A 15,791-nucleotide genomic window follows, 5' to 3' on the forward strand; every position below is an offset into this window, starting at 1 on the left:
TTGCCTATGATAAATTCTTCAGATACTTGACTTGATCAGAGACGGTGTTATTTTCTTATAAATAACATTTAAAACAAAAGATTCGTAATTTCATCATCATCCTTTGAATCTTACAATGACGTGTTTTTCGACGAATTTCATAACGATAATCACTTTTTGGCTAATATCTTGAAATCGGCTTGATTCAAATTTTTGACCCAGCACTTTCCGTAACCATCTCGTTAATATACACTATTATACGCTTCTTTCGAGCTATATGCGAGAGTTAAGGAACAATGGGGGATGGGAAACGGTGGAAAAATCGGAAATAGGTTTTGGACTTTCCTTAACTCACCTGAGATCCTAAAGTGGCCCTGGTTTCGAAATAGCCTTTTTCTCCGTAAAGAGAAGATTCCATTCTCAAATCTAGGAATTTTGACAAATTACCTCAAAAACAAAAGACCCTAAAAGACAAAAGAAAAAAAAATCTTATCTAACAAAGTTCTTCGTTTTATTTCGAAAATCAGAGCCGCCCTAAAATAAAAGTAATAGCTTTTTTAATTCTTAATACTCGCTGAGAATAAGTTCGAATTATAGAAAGATTCGAATAATAGAGAGTCGACTTTTACTGTTGAAGTTGTTGTATTATTTTTTAAGACTAGAAATATTTATTCGCATATTTGCAGCTCTTGAAGTTAACGCGTCATATGATTTTTCCCGCGTGTCACGCACCGAAAATGAAAATATTGAGCATTATTTTGCTAAAATGTACGTGAGCTGTTCTACTAACAACAGTGTACTTCAGCAGGTCATTTATATACAAAATATTTTTTTTTGTCTGAACTGGTTGCTCACATGACTTCCAAGAACTCGTGAAGCTGACCAGAGCCTCTGGGCAAAAGCAGAAGACAGATGTCACCCAGGTGGTTTTAGTTAACAGCATGGTGAACCTTTCTTGCAACGTGAATGTAAAAAGTGCAAATGATCTTTATATTCTCAACCATCCATGTAAGAATATAATACTTTATATTACAAGTCTATTTTATTTTACTTTATTTTCTTCTATCGTCTATCCTGCCGAGAGTCCAGACAGTGTCAATCAAATGAATCGAACGCAGAATCAATTGAATGCAATCGAACACTATCAAATATTACCCAGGATTTGCCGTTTGATTGTAACAATTATGTTTGTTTACATTCGATATTGTAGCCTGGATATCCAAGCTCAAAATTTTAGAAAAAACAAAATTTACCTCAACTAGGGAGGTCGGGCCTTACGCGTGCGGCAGTAACAAAACATAGATTTTCGAAAAAAAATATTCAAGCTTACATATCTCAAGGAAGGAAACCTCTTTTAACATAAGTGTTTTTTCCAAAGTGTAGAGAATTTATTCAGCTTCCTTTTGCAGAAAAAATCAGCACATCATGTCTTCATGTTCCTTCAAAATTTGAAAATGAGTACTCGCGGGTGAGTTTTTTCAAACTTCTTGTTTCGCGGCACGGCAAAATTTTTTTATCCGGGGGTAGGGTGGACAGGCCAAAATTTTCCCCTCAATTTTTAGAAACCAAACTAATTTTATTTGAAAGTCCTTACCTTTGTGAGAAAAATGAGGGGTCATTTGTTAAAATTGGTTAAGTAGTTCCAAAGTTATTCCATTTTCAAACCACAAAAAAAACCACCTTTTCAAAGAATCGCCTCCTTACACCACGCCAGCAAGAAATAATTTTCGGACGGAAGCACCAAAATCGCGCCAAAAATGGCGGATGAAATCTAGTCTTCCGCGTGGCGGGGCGTGAGAAGTTTTGCTGGCGCGGTCTGAAAATCGGCCCGATGACTGTTAAACTTTAGCTTATCGCTAATGAGCTGGAAATGATAGCTAAAAACAAATTTCACCACTAGAAAGCTGAAATCCTCAACTTTCAGATGGTGTAAGCTGCTTAAATGAAAAAATCCGCAATCTTGTTAAAAAATCGCAATTTCTTCTTATTTTTCGAAATTCCAGACGGCCTGTAGATTTTCAAATAAAGCAGGTTGTGATAGATTGTAGCCTAATCTTACCCTGGGTTTACTAAAAAAACCGCGATTGAAAAGATGCACCAGCTCAATATCGACAGCCATTTGTTTCAATGTGGGTCGAGAATTTTCCGGTGCCGTGGTCAGCGCTAAAATCGCGTTTTTAACTTGACGTCGAAAAACATGAATATCTTTGGAAAGAAAATAGATACCTTGATGCAGTTTTTTTTTAACTTGTTTCCCTGATAATTCCTGATTGATTTGAAAAAAAGAATGAACACATTTGGATGATTTAAAGGTAAGTACTAATGCCTTGAAGTTCATTTTTGTAAATTCTTCCTCGTTCCGCGCAAAAAATCCCGACGAGTGCGCACCCTACCGGGGGTTCTAAAATCCAAAGCGCTAGCCACCCGAAACAGCTATCGACCTGCTGGAATTTTTTGCATTGCTCCCCGCAATAGTTTAGCTTTTGAGACGTACCACTTTCGGTGGTTGGAGCAACGTATATTTTTCAGGAAGTCAAATTATGTATTTAAAATGCGTTTTTTTTTCATTGAAAAAATCAAATTTCTTTTATCGAACGTGAATTTTTTAGAAAAAACAATGTTTTTTCTTTCCAAATGTGAAAAAAGTAAGAATCAAGCTGTTTCCAGTGGCAAGCGTTAAGGGAAAGATTATGGTGTAATTACCCCTGTTTTCAGCTACGGAAAATAAAACTCGCACCAAACCTCTCGCGCGGAATTTTTTTCATAAAACACTTTCGCTTTTGGTGCCGTAATGAAGGTACAAAATGGCTGGCGATGCGTGCACGAAAATGCTTGAAAAATTGAACTTCAAAATGTAATATCTTTGGAACTTTAAAGAATTGGAAGGTAAATGGCCCCTCATTTTTTTCTGATGGTTATGGCTTTCCATTAAACTTGGTTTGGTATTCTTCAAGTAAGTTGGAAATTTCTTCTGACCACCCTACCTCAACATACAAAGTTCTAAAATTATAGAGCTTGGTCTCCCTAGAAAATGAAAGTGCAAACCCATGTTTCCAAAACTTTCCTAGCCAACCCAGGCAGTTACATCAATATGCCAAAAACATTTTGTTCAACCACCTTAAAATACTCAAATATAAAAAAATTAAAAAATTTTAACTGGTTCATTAGTCAAAAAAGTCATTAAAATTGATTAGCCTCTGCGATGGAGTGCAAGGCTCAAATATAAAAATATTAAAAAATTTTAACTTGGTCATTAGTCAAAAGAGTCATTAAAATTGATCAGCCTCTGCGATGGAGTGCAAGGCTGAAAGCCACATGAATATGGTTCATCCTATAAAACGAAGTTCATTCTATAGCGGCCTATCCTGAAGTGAAGGTGGTTGAACAAAATGTTTTTGGCATATTGATGGAACTGCCAGGGTAGCAAAACAGAAATTAATAAAAGCAGCCTTACCAGGCCTTATAAGATCTAAAACCATTTAAAACATCCAAAGATTACACCAAAGTCCATGAACAAGTCTCGAAGTTTGCATGTATTATCATGACCAACCATGTTTTGTGGAAAAATGAACCAGAATGAACTTGTCTCTGTTTTCTTCTTTTTCATGTTTTCATGTACTCTTATTAGGTGTCAAATAAACGCCCCCCCCCCCCCGCTTGTTAATTTTTTGAAAATTTTCCAACCCCCCGGACCTTATTAGGACCCTCCCGTTTATTAATTTTAAAGAATATTTTCAGTTGGCTAAAAGAAGTTCCCTTATTTTGCTCCAAAAAGCCTGATTTTAGCCTATATTTACCTTATTTTGGGGTTTTCATAAGTACAATTTCCAACCCCCCGGCAATTAGATCCCCCCTGTTTATTGAAATTTCAAAAATTTTCCAACCCCCCGTTTTTTATTCGAACCCCCTGTTTATTTGGCACCTAAGAGTAACAGAGAAAGCTCTATCTTCACTAGCAAGTGGAGAACTATCCTATTTTTGCTTCAGAATTGCTCCGCGTCATGTAGATTGGTCCTTTCGGCTTTAGCGAAATGAGCGCAAGCACAAGGCTCCAAATAACGATTTCAAGTGGGTCAGACAAAATCAGTGAGGCTGTAACTTCGATTTTTGAGGATTACGATTTTGCCAGTTTTTTAGCGATTTTTGCCTTGCTAACCCATACCTCGCAACCTCTTAACCTTAAGGAAGATCGAAATTAGAGTTTTTCAGCATTCCGAAAAAACGCATATAGCAGAAATTTTTTCAACTTCACAGGATCGATTTTCAACAACAAAATACATCTTTTGGTCTTTGCATAGTCTGCAGAGGGGTCTGAACCCCCCCATTAATATTTCATCCCCCCTATAAAGGTATCCCCCCTATTTTAAAAATTTTTTGATCCCGCACCATTTACAGGGGTCCGAGCCCCCAGCATATAATTTGTACTCCCAGTATTGGGGAAGAAATTTGATGAATGAAATATATTTTTATTGGCAATAGTTAAAAATAAGGAAAAACAAAATCTGATTCAAAACAGAGTGCAGTGAGAATAAATCAGATCAGTCGAAATTATGTGATATTAAATTTTATTGACTTAAATCAACATATATATAACATAAAAAAAATTTTTTTTAACCAAAAAGTTACTATCCCCCCCATTTTTATTTGATCCCCCCTTATAAGCTCAAACCCCCCATTTTAACTGGAAAATTGCCCATCCCCCCCTATAAAGCCTTCCTTGAAAACTCGGATCCCCCCCCTTAAAAAAAGGGGGGGGGCTCATACTATGCCGTTTTCCGCACGGGCGAATAAAGATGAGGCGCCATAATCTTGCACTGAGCGTGCTACTTAGTTTCCGCCCTACTTTTTCGCCCACGATAGAATGGTCCAAACACGGGGGTATTCCAAATTATAAACTATGTCGTTCTGTAAGTGTTTATTTTCTGAGAGATAAAAATAGTATATAATATAAATTGAATATTATTAGCTTATTTATTTAAGTATTTTTGAGTGCAAATTTAAATATATGGTTGAATAAAAAACAAATAATAACAGTTCTGTTTATTCATCAAACCCCCGGGAAAAGTTTTTTTGTCGACTCAGCTATTTTACAAATCTTGGAAAAGAACTCCCATAGTAATTCCAATACCTAACACGATTGGTTAATTTCCGAATTGGTTCAAGAAAGTCATAATGGCAGATAATTTTAAAAGTTTCTGAGGAAATATGTGTGTAATTCACGATGTTGATGGGTTGTTGATTCTATAAACAAAAAATATAACAGGTATAGCTTTTTCTAATCCTGGAATATCGAGGTTCCAGCTACACTGAAAATGTCTGATCAGGGTTGCTTTAGCTTGAAAATTATGATTTTTGGGTCGGACATGACGCTATTTCTGCCGTGATCTGACAAAAGGAAGTAACTGCATTTTTCTTATTTTGAGATAATTGCATAAACGAGTTGACCTTATTCAAGATTAATGGTATTGTTTTAAGATTAAAACTTTTGCTGATTGTGAAAGACCAAACCCTAGAATAGTATAATATTTAAAAGTAAGGAGTTTAAAAGGAGTTTAAGATCTTGATTTTGGAAAAATCTACACAAGTTTTACTTTACTTAAGCTCTTTCAAGCTAAAAATGACTTATTTTTGTCAGAAAATAAACTGCAAAATATTGAAAGCAATTTTCATTTTTCAGGCTATAAAAAGAAGTAAGTGAATAACTTCCTTTTGTCAGAAAATAAAATGAAACTTTAGTCCGAAAAAAACTGATAAAAAGAAGTCTTTTACTAGAAATCGACTACTGGAAAACACAAGCTGGACTCTTCAGAGTTGATTTTTGCAAAAATATGAATTTTCAAAAATTGATAGTTACTTCCTTTTGTCAGATCACGGCAGATTTGGGTTGGACATGAAGCTATTTGGGTCAGACAATGTCCGATGTCCGACCATTATTTATTTCGAGCCCTGCAAGCAAGCGGATTGCATTCTCATATGGAGAATGCAAATCGCTCTAGGGAGAACTAGACTGTGAAATAGTTTACAGCCTGGATATCCCGGCTAATTCAATTAATTCAATTGTCTTCGATTTTACTCACTCTCGTACCATAGTTACGTGCTCGGCCGTCCATGCTAAAAAAGCTCTAAAGGAGTGATCAAATTTAATTTAATAGTCGCAATCATACTTATCAAACATAATGTAATCAAACATAATCGTAGGTAATTTACAATCAATTGAACGTTACTTGAACGCAATCAAATACTAATTAATCAAATATTACCCAAGAATCAGCCATTTGATTGACATTCGATTGCGTTTGACAATCGAATCGTAATTATTGGATCTCGTTCGATTATGTTTGATTGGTTAGATTGTAATTTTCGTTCGAAGTTGTTTGATTGACACCGTCTGGGCAGTATCGTGAGATCAGGTAACTTGCATCAGTGGAGGCTGACATGCATAGCCCTCAAACGAATGACTTGGCTGGTCCTTAAAATGCGAAGTTAAATCAAAACAAAAATAGTAGAATAGAGCACATTCTGATAAATAACGAGATTGCTCACGAGAATTTCTAACCCGCGTGAGCAAACCCGCACCTGTCAATCATTTTTCAGCTGCTTTTCTTTTCACTTGTGGTTCTGAAAAAAAGTGATAAATAATAAAAAAAGACGAAAGTCGATTTTTATGCATTTTTTTTAGTTGAAAGTTTTGGAATACTGGATTTTCAAGAGAAGGGGACGACTCTTGAATCTTGACTCTCCACCCGCTAAACCAACCTGATCTATTTTGAAATACTGTACTTGAGTCAAACTGCACTGAGGTGACACCACTTAGAAAATTTTTGTTTTTTAAAAACATAACAGAAATTTTCAAAAATATCAATAAGAGCTCATAAAACCAGAAAAAGTTTGGTCAATGCTGACAAAATAACACAAACTCCAACGCACCGTATAGGATTCGAACTCTCGAAAATGACTTCCACAAGCTTACCAGCTCAGGCGAACCCGAAAAATTTTTTTGTTTCCGGTCCACCGGCCGGGTGAAAATTTATTTCATCGTCACCCGGCCGCATTTTTTTTTCGTACATCATCGTTAGGGTTAGGGTTAGTTTGTTTGTTTGGAAAACTTTCGTGAATCAGTTTTTGAGGCGTGTGATTTATCGCACGTGATATTTTATATTCTACTGTAAAATGCACGCAGATCATTGTTATAGAAATGAAATTATATTCATCTCAAACTAAACCTTCCATTGTTTTTGTTAATTCTTGCTTGCAACTCAACCTTTAAGAATGTTTTTTTTTATATACAACTTGGTTTTTATAAAAGAATCATGCTGATTTGTGAGTAAAATAAATAGAAACATTCACAAAGTGGGGACTTTTCAGTAAGTAAACAGCTTTGTTTTTATGAAAGGAATCATGCTGACTTATGAGTAAAATAAAAAGAAACATTCATAAAGTGAGGATTTAAAAAATTGGGGAAATGTTTCTCTCACTCTACTTTTTTCTCAAAAAAGTTCACTTCGTAATCACAGTTTGGAGCCTTTAGCAATTGAAGATAAATATTCAAAATGAAAGATAGTGTCCAGTTCTTAGAGATATTGTAACACAGTTGAAAATATAAACGATGAAAATTAAGTATTTGAATAATCGCACGCCTAGACCACTATAAATCAAAATCTAGGCGTGCGATGATCACACGTGAATTTTTCTTATGCCGAAGCCTGTAGCGGTGTCAAGTTACTACAGATTTAAGGTAAAGAAGACCATCATTTTAACTTCTACGAGTGCTTCAAAAAATCGAGTTTTGGGATCGAAATTTAGCAAAAAAAATTTTTTTGCGGCCGGCCGGGTGAGTGTTTTTTTTGTCACCCGGTGGACCGGAAACAAAAATATTTTTAGGGTTCGCCTCACTCGCCATATCCACTTGGCCACTAAGGATGCAATAGTTGTGAACAATGATAAAACATAACATATCTTTATTTGCCATGACCTGTATAATTCTATTTACCCTGTCAAGGTATTAACTTCTTAAACAAATGATTTTAGATCATTTCCAACATGCGGGAGCTAGTCGCCGATTCTCAGGGGATTTACAGGACTCCAGAGCAGAGGATTCTTTAGTGGGACTGCTGCAAACAGGCTGTAAACCCTGCTAGTGCCTGTAAAATCGGCTAGTTCGAAACGCAGGTCACAGGTCACAGGTCAACAGGTCACAGGTCACAGGTCAACAAAGTCCAGACCGGAAAAAAGATAATAAGATCATAACATATACATAACATAACATCAATACATAACGCATTAAATTACAAAAAAGTAATACATGTTATTTAGATATTATAAAATGACAATTGAATAAAATAACAACCTAGTGACACTTACTTACAAAAATAATGACAAAATCATAAAATATGATGCCTAACAAGACAAAAGCGCGAAAAATATTTATTATACAGAATGTGATGTTGATAGTGTGAATGGATATAAAACGGCACCAATCAGAAGCTTGTGAGGTCCCTAAGAGAGTGGTTTTAGAAGGATGAAACTAATCAATCATTCAATTGTATTTTAATGACTTAATGACAATTTATGACAAAAATGTTGACAGAATCACAAAATATCATGTCTTTCAAGAGAAAAACACCAAAAATATTTAGCATACCGAATGTGATGATAACAATATGGCTGGATATAAAATTACACCAATCAGAAGCTCTGAGTTCTCTGAGAAGGTAATTTTAGAGCGATGAGTTTTATTATATGTAACCATCATATAACATTACAAACATTACAATATGTAATATACCTGTTATACGTATAATATGGTTTTAAATTTTCTGGTCTGCGCTATACACGGCGCAAACTGCGAAAGATCGATAAAAGCACATGGTTAAATTTTGATGTTTGAAATGGTTTTATATGGATCAAATTGCTTGAGAATTGTGTTTTTGATAATTCTTTGTGTTTTCCAAACATTTCCTCTGCAATGACATTGATTAGAGTCAACCTGTCATCACTGACCTGTGACCTGTGACCTGCGTCCTGTGACCTGTGACCTGCGTTTCGAACTAGCCGCTGTAAAATTAGAATTTTACATCTGGGGGGTTAGGACACTCTCCAATCTCCTTAAAATCTCAAAAGACTGAGGAGAGGAGCTTTTTCTTGCATAAAATACCCACCATATACAGCCAGACAGCAGACAGAATTCACAGAGCGTACACGCGCATGCGATTACTCACGATCGCTCGGAATGCAGGTCAAAAATTCCCGTGAGCAATCTCGTTATTTATAAAAAAGTAATAGAGCTGCGACCGGAGATGCGTAGTTCATTTGTTTTGAAATTTTGCTGCTTTGATTGGTCAGTCATTTGAGGGCTATGCATGTTAGCCTCAACTGATGCAAGACTTCACGGTATAGACTTAAACTCGTATATCAAAGTTACGGGATTTAGAGTACGGGCCGAAAAATTAAACATAGAAATTTTCCAAATCCTCCCATTCGATTAACGCAATGAAAAATAAAGCTTTTCTTTGTTTCACTTTTTTGCACCTATTCTTCAAAATAAAAATATTTAAGATTTTAAAAGTTCTTCTTTCATTCAATGATTATGGCACTTTGTTGACAATCTAACTCTTGCATCAAATTCCCACTTTCTTCAGTAAATTGAAGATGAGAAAAAACCTAAGCCACAAATCGCAGATTGAAACAAATATATGAAGGGCGGGATTTTACAGCCACCTGTTGTGCAAGGCACTGAAAGGCCACGTGGTGTCAAAAAAGAAGGGCCGTTTGAAATGCGTCAACCTCATTGGTGGAAATTTGATAAACAGCTGCAAAGGAGCGCTGGGAAGCAATCAGTACGTCAGTAGAAGAGACCACTTTCGTTTTTGTTGCAGATTTCTATAAAAACTTTACTCAGGGATTACTCTTGTCATTGTTGACCGGTTACTTTTTTGAAGCGGGCTACACAATTTTTTGCGCAATGTAATTGGTTCTTTTCGCATGAGGACAGGCCTACATTGTCCAGAGTTGCCCTTCGTTAGGAAAATTCATTGTGACGTCACTTTTTCAAAGGAAAATGAACAAAGCGTTGACATCATTTCTCTCATTTTTTATTTCTGACATCAAAAATTATAAAAAATTTTTATCACTTTTCGCTTGTTTTTTTCGCTTTATTTCGCTATTTTTCCTGGATAAAGCGCTAAAAATCAATCGAATCTGAAGGAAAGGGTTAAACAAATACAATAATGACCGGTTTTTTTTCGGGCTGTACTGAAAATATTGCCCTAGGTCAAGTAACGACCGAGCTTGCCAGAGCCCTCACTAACCGGTCATTATTGTATTAATGTACATGTACACATGTGTTGTGTCAACTTGCCAGCATTGTATTGTTGCAAAGGAAAAGATAAAAGAGGTAAGACTAGCCTAGTTTCTAATCCTGATATAGGAGTTTAAGTTTAGACTGCTGGGAGAGTGCTCAATGATATCCACATTCTCATGATATCAGAGCTTGTTCAAATTAAAAGAAAGAGACTTCACTTCGACAATCATATTTTTTCCTTATATAAAAAAGAAAACAATGTATGTATAATAGACCGATTTGACAAAATCACCCAAGTTAAGTAGGGACTAAACAAACAATGCCTGTTCCTAACCAACAAAAAATTCACCCACGAAACAAAAAACAATGCGCATGTCTAAACCGGAAAAATTTGACGATTTTGAGCTATCAAGCAGGTGTTACTAAATGATCCTTCAGTGGACATCTATTCTTTATTCATAGCTATGGGTGCTATCAGATTGTACATTGGTCGCAGCACTCCTAGGTCGCAGTGCTACTAGAGGTCGCAGCGATCCTAGGTACGCTACTGGGGGCATCCAGTCAAAAATGAGTGTGACGTAATGTGCCCCTTCTTCTAGAATAGCATCTTGACAGTTAGTAAGCCAGTCAGCTCAACTATCAATGAATTGAACAGAAAATTGGAAGGCGAAGAGATTCAAACTGGACCCTTATATATAGCGCTATTGCCTTAGACTGCTTCTTAAAGTCAAATTTAAGAAGATATTTATTAGCTATAAAAGGGCCAGAAAAAAAAACACAGGACGTTTTATCACACTGGACGTTTTATCGTGGAAGACATGACATGTTTATCTCTATTTTATTTTCAGGTAATTATAGCCGTTTCATCCATTTTTGCGCAATGTAATTGGTTCTTTTCGCATGAGGACAGGCCTACATTGTCCAGAGTTGCCCTTCGTTAGGAAAATTCATTGTGACGTCACTTTTTCAAAGGAAAATGAACAAAGCGTTGACATCATTTCTCTCATTTTTTATTTCTGACATCAAAAATTATAAAAATTTTTTATCACTTTTCGCTTGTTTTTTTTGCTTTATTTCGCTATTTTTCCTGGATAAAGCGCTAAAAATCAATCGAATCTGAAGGAAAGGGTTAACAAATACAATAATGACCGGTTTTTTTTCGGGCTGTACTGAAAATATTGCCCTAGGTCAAGTAACGACCGAGCTTGCCAGAGCCCTCACTAACCGGTCATTATTGTATTAATGTACATGTACACATGTGTTGTGTCAACTTGCCAGCATTGTATTGTTGCAAAGGAAAAGATAAAAGAGGTAAGACTAGCCTAGTTTCTAATCCTGATATAGGAGTTTAACCTTTACCACGCCGAAGCCGTAAATTTACGTTCTAATATATAGCCGAAGCCGTAAATATACGTTTTTCATGGGGTGTTAAGAAAAGCCGCCCTACCGCCTTAAAGACGCCTTTAAATCCCGGGAAATGTCTTATATATGACGGAGAGAAAATGTAAACAAACTATTTTCAATAGTTTGAAACCACCTACTTTCGATTTTAACTGTCAAAACAAACTGGAAAATCAGGCAAAATATTCTTTTGGAAATTATGAGCTCATTGACTGCTGTAACTAACTTTTTATGTTTATTTAGTGGAAAATGGTTTGTTTTGTTGGTTGGAAATGTTATATATTGCTTGTTTGTAGTTTAGTCAGTGTTTGAGGTAAGTTTCTGCCTCCTTATTCTTTAGTATGATGGTACATTAAGGGTGAGGACTGGAGGCTTGTCGGCCGTCATCGACCGTCACCGAAATCCAAGTTAAGGCTTCTGATAAGGCTGCAAAGAGTTTCAAAGTGTATATACTATGTTATTTCTATTGCTTTAATGCTGGTTGATGATAGGAAAGTCATTTTTAGCTGTTTTTAGTGATATTTCCCATAAAAATTACCTCAAGGGGCCTCTGCCTTACGTGCCTCTGATTTACGTGGAAATTTTCTCGAAAACCAAGGTTTTCTAAAAATGAATTCTGCCTTTTCTAGTAAAGGTATGATTGTGATTTTTTGGCTAGCAGTTGTAGTTATAATGGTGGAAACAATGAGCCAGAAAATTATGGTATCGCAAATGTTCTCCCCACTTTTTTTTTAACCGAAACGTAAAATTTTGAAAAATATGACAAATTGCGTTTTGAATTTTTTTCAACTCTTAAGGCAGAAGACTACTGTGTCACCATTGATAGAGGAAAATCCTTTATTTTAACATTTTTGGAAAGCAGGATAGTTGGGCTTTCCAGATTGGGCTTATTTTTTTTAATCGGTTTAGTAGATCAAAAGTTATGACAGAAAGCGTAAAACTGTCATTTTTCCCAAAACGACAACGCGTGCACGGGGTGAAGTTCCCAGAGAGAAGGCGTGGTAAAGGTTAAGTTTAGACTGCTGGGAGAGTGCTCAATGATATCCACATTCTCATGATATCAGAGCTTGTTCAAATTAAAAGAAAGAGACTTCACTTCGACAATCATATTTTTTCCTTATATAAAAAAGAAAACAATGTATGTATAATAGACCGATTTGACAAAATCACCCAAGTTAAGTAGGGACTAAACAATGCCTGTTCCTAACCAACAAAAAATTCACCCACGAAACAAAAAACAATGCGCATGTCTAAACCGGAAAAATTTGACGATTTTGAGCTATCAAGCAGGTGTTACTAAATGATCCTTCAGTGACATCTATTCTTTATTCATAGCTATGGGTGCTATCAGATTGTACATTGGTCGCAGCACTCCTAGGTCGCAGTGCTACTAGAGGTCGCAGCGATCCTAGGTACGCTACTGGGGGCATCCAGTCAAAAATGAGTGTGACGTAATGTGCCCCTTCTTCTAGAATAGCATCTTGACAGTTAGTAAGCCAGTCAGCTCAACTATCAATGAATTGAACAGAAAATTGGAAGGCGAAGAGATTCAAACTGGACCCTTATATATAGCGCTATTGCCTTAGACTGCTTCTTAAAGTCAAATTTAAGAAGATATTTATTAGCTATAAAAGGGCCAGAAAAAAAACACAGGACGTTTTATCACACTGGACGTTTTATCGTGGAAGACATGACATGTCTATCTCTATTTTATTTTCAGGTAATTATAGCCGTTTCATCCATTCGGTCATCAAATACCCGACATCTACATACAGCTATATTTTCCTTGCCACTGCATCTATTATTTTTGCATTGACGATCATCTTTGGCTATAACAGGTATGACTTCACATTATAAAAGTTCATGTTCATTTCTGGAGGGACAAATCAATAACTCATTATCTCATTTTTTAATCATTTTTTCCTCATTTTTTCCTCAAAAAAATAACATTGAATTTCGTTTACAATTTACTTTATCACGATTTAAGATTGATTTTATGAAGCCATAGAAAACCTAGAAAGGTTTTGTATATTACCTACTGTATTTTAAGACTTTTCCTTTTTTAAGTTTAGCAAAAGTAAAACCTTTTTTTCATGCAGCACCTATAACGTTAAGGTATTTTGCTTTCATCTTCTATTCTTTTAAAGAGAGATTGAAATTTTACATTTTTAAATTGAAAATAAGAAAAGATTTAATCATCTGTCATATACTAAAAATATTGATAAAATAAAGCAAAATAATAATAGTTTAACAATGATCATTACATTATGTTGCTGCGCAACAGCAGAAGTTGGGTCCACAATGGTTTGGTTTCCAGGGACATCCGCCTTTACCATAGCCATATGTCATTTGACTTATTTTCCCAGCGTCTGGTTGACGTCCGCTTGTGTCAATGGCGAGTTGGGTGTGTTCTTTACGGATATGGATAGCATCAAAACACATCCAAAGCTGCAATAAAATAATTTTAAATTTTAAAATAAATAATTTTTTACAACGCATAGAGTATCCACAGGCTGCCCGTAGAACTTCCTCTATCTTTTTCAAGCCACAGCAGGCGAAGCAAATAATGTGCCATCTTTACAAAAAGTAGACTTTAGACCATTTAAATTCCAGAAATTTGTCTTATCACTGCGCTTCCCGCCATGCTTATCATTTATTTTAATCGCATAAAATGCTTGTTAGTTAACTGCAGTCTACTTTTAGCATATGGCACATTATTCTTCTTCTATTGCTGTGAAGAGGATAAGAAGTTCTATCAATGTCAATTGAATTTCTTTGTTATTATTTGTTCTATTGATTATGGTTTTACCTAGTGTTTTATAAAAGATAGCGTGGTCAGACCTGTTTAGAGTTTATTGCTCCAAAATGAATAGACTGTTCTTTTGGTCGATTTTCTGGTTAAAAGCAGTAGCTTTGTCTAAGGAGGTAAGGGGTATAGGGGAATTAGGTCATAACCTTAAAAAATTGGTTTAAATCTGAAATTTTGCACATGGTTCAGGGAATGTGTCAGCAAATCCACATTAAAACCCCCCACCTTCAGCACCTTGGCATCCCCAGTTATGACGTCATAATCAATGATGACTGTCACATATCTTGCCCAAAATTCAAGTTGTCCAATTATGAAAGTTTTATATATCAATCGATCGCAAATTGAGAGTCGAACAAATTTTTAGCCTATGAAAAATCCTGAAAATGTACTGAATGTGAGTAAAATCAAGGACAAAGTCGATGACGTCATCAGGACAAAAATCCCAAAAGTTCAATTTGGCTAAATATACAAGTATAATCGATCGTAAATTGAAAGCTGAACATCTTTTTACCTTACAAAAATTCCTGAAAATGTACTGAAACTGAATGTGAGTAAAATGGAATATTGCCTCTGACGTCATAAGGGAAAAAATATAAGGATAGACCTCCACTATTGGTATTGACGAATCTAAAAGATTGCTTTGACTGCGATGCTTTAGTCGTCTAATGGCTATTACTTTGGTGGACTTTTTTGTAAAAATCTTTAATATTCCCATACCATGGAAGGTTTCTTCTCCAGTGAGTGTACGTATTTTGTAATCAGCGTTATCTGCCGAAAATTGTTCCAAATTGGTTTTTTTGTCATTAACTTGGTTCGTTGTAAGTTTTGTTGTGAGTTCATTGGGTAAACTATTTTGTTTCGGATGTCGCTTGGTTGGCTGACGGGATTTTCTCGGCTGTCGTTTGGTTGCTTGATGAATTCGTCTTGGCTGTCGTTTGGTTACTTGATGGATTCGTCTCGGCTGTCGTTTGGTTGCTTGATGGATTCGTCTCGGCTGTCGTTTGGTTGGTTACTTGATGGATTTGTCTCGGCTGTCGTTTGGTTACTTGATGGATTCGTCTCGGCTGTCGTTTGGTTACTCGATGGATTCGTCTCCGTTGTTGTTTGGTTGGTTAACGGATTTGTCTCTGATGATATGGATGCAATAGCAGATTCTTTGAACAATTTAACTTCTGTGGAGGATACGGGAAACCCAAATTTCGCTAAATGATCAATAAACCATCTAAGGGCGAAAGATTTGTCAAGATCTACGCCTATTCCAAAAGGTATCGGAACAATTGATGACCTCGGTCTTGATGCGAG

General features: G+C 35.9%; 1 protein-coding gene across 1 annotated transcript in view; it reads left to right on the plus strand.

The window, feature by feature from the left end:
- Nucleotides 1-794: 794 nt before the first annotated feature.
- Nucleotides 795-15,791, plus strand: part of LOC136810649 (uncharacterized) — a 28,846-nt gene continuing 13,849 nt past the window's right edge. The window contains exons 1-2 of the mRNA XM_067067218.1: nt 795-987; nt 13,401-13,518. Of these exons, the coding sequence (XP_066923319.1) occupies nt 921-987; nt 13,401-13,518 (185 nt within the window). The 5' untranslated portion in view covers nt 795-920. The remainder of the gene's footprint in view (nt 988-13,400; nt 13,519-15,791) is intronic.

This window comes from Clytia hemisphaerica, unplaced genomic scaffold, assembly GCF_902728285.1.
Source record: "Clytia hemisphaerica strain Z4C2 unplaced genomic scaffold, Clytia hemisphaerica genome assembly, whole genome shotgun sequence".
Lineage (NCBI taxonomy): Eukaryota > Metazoa > Cnidaria > Hydrozoa > Leptothecata > Clytiidae > Clytia > Clytia hemisphaerica.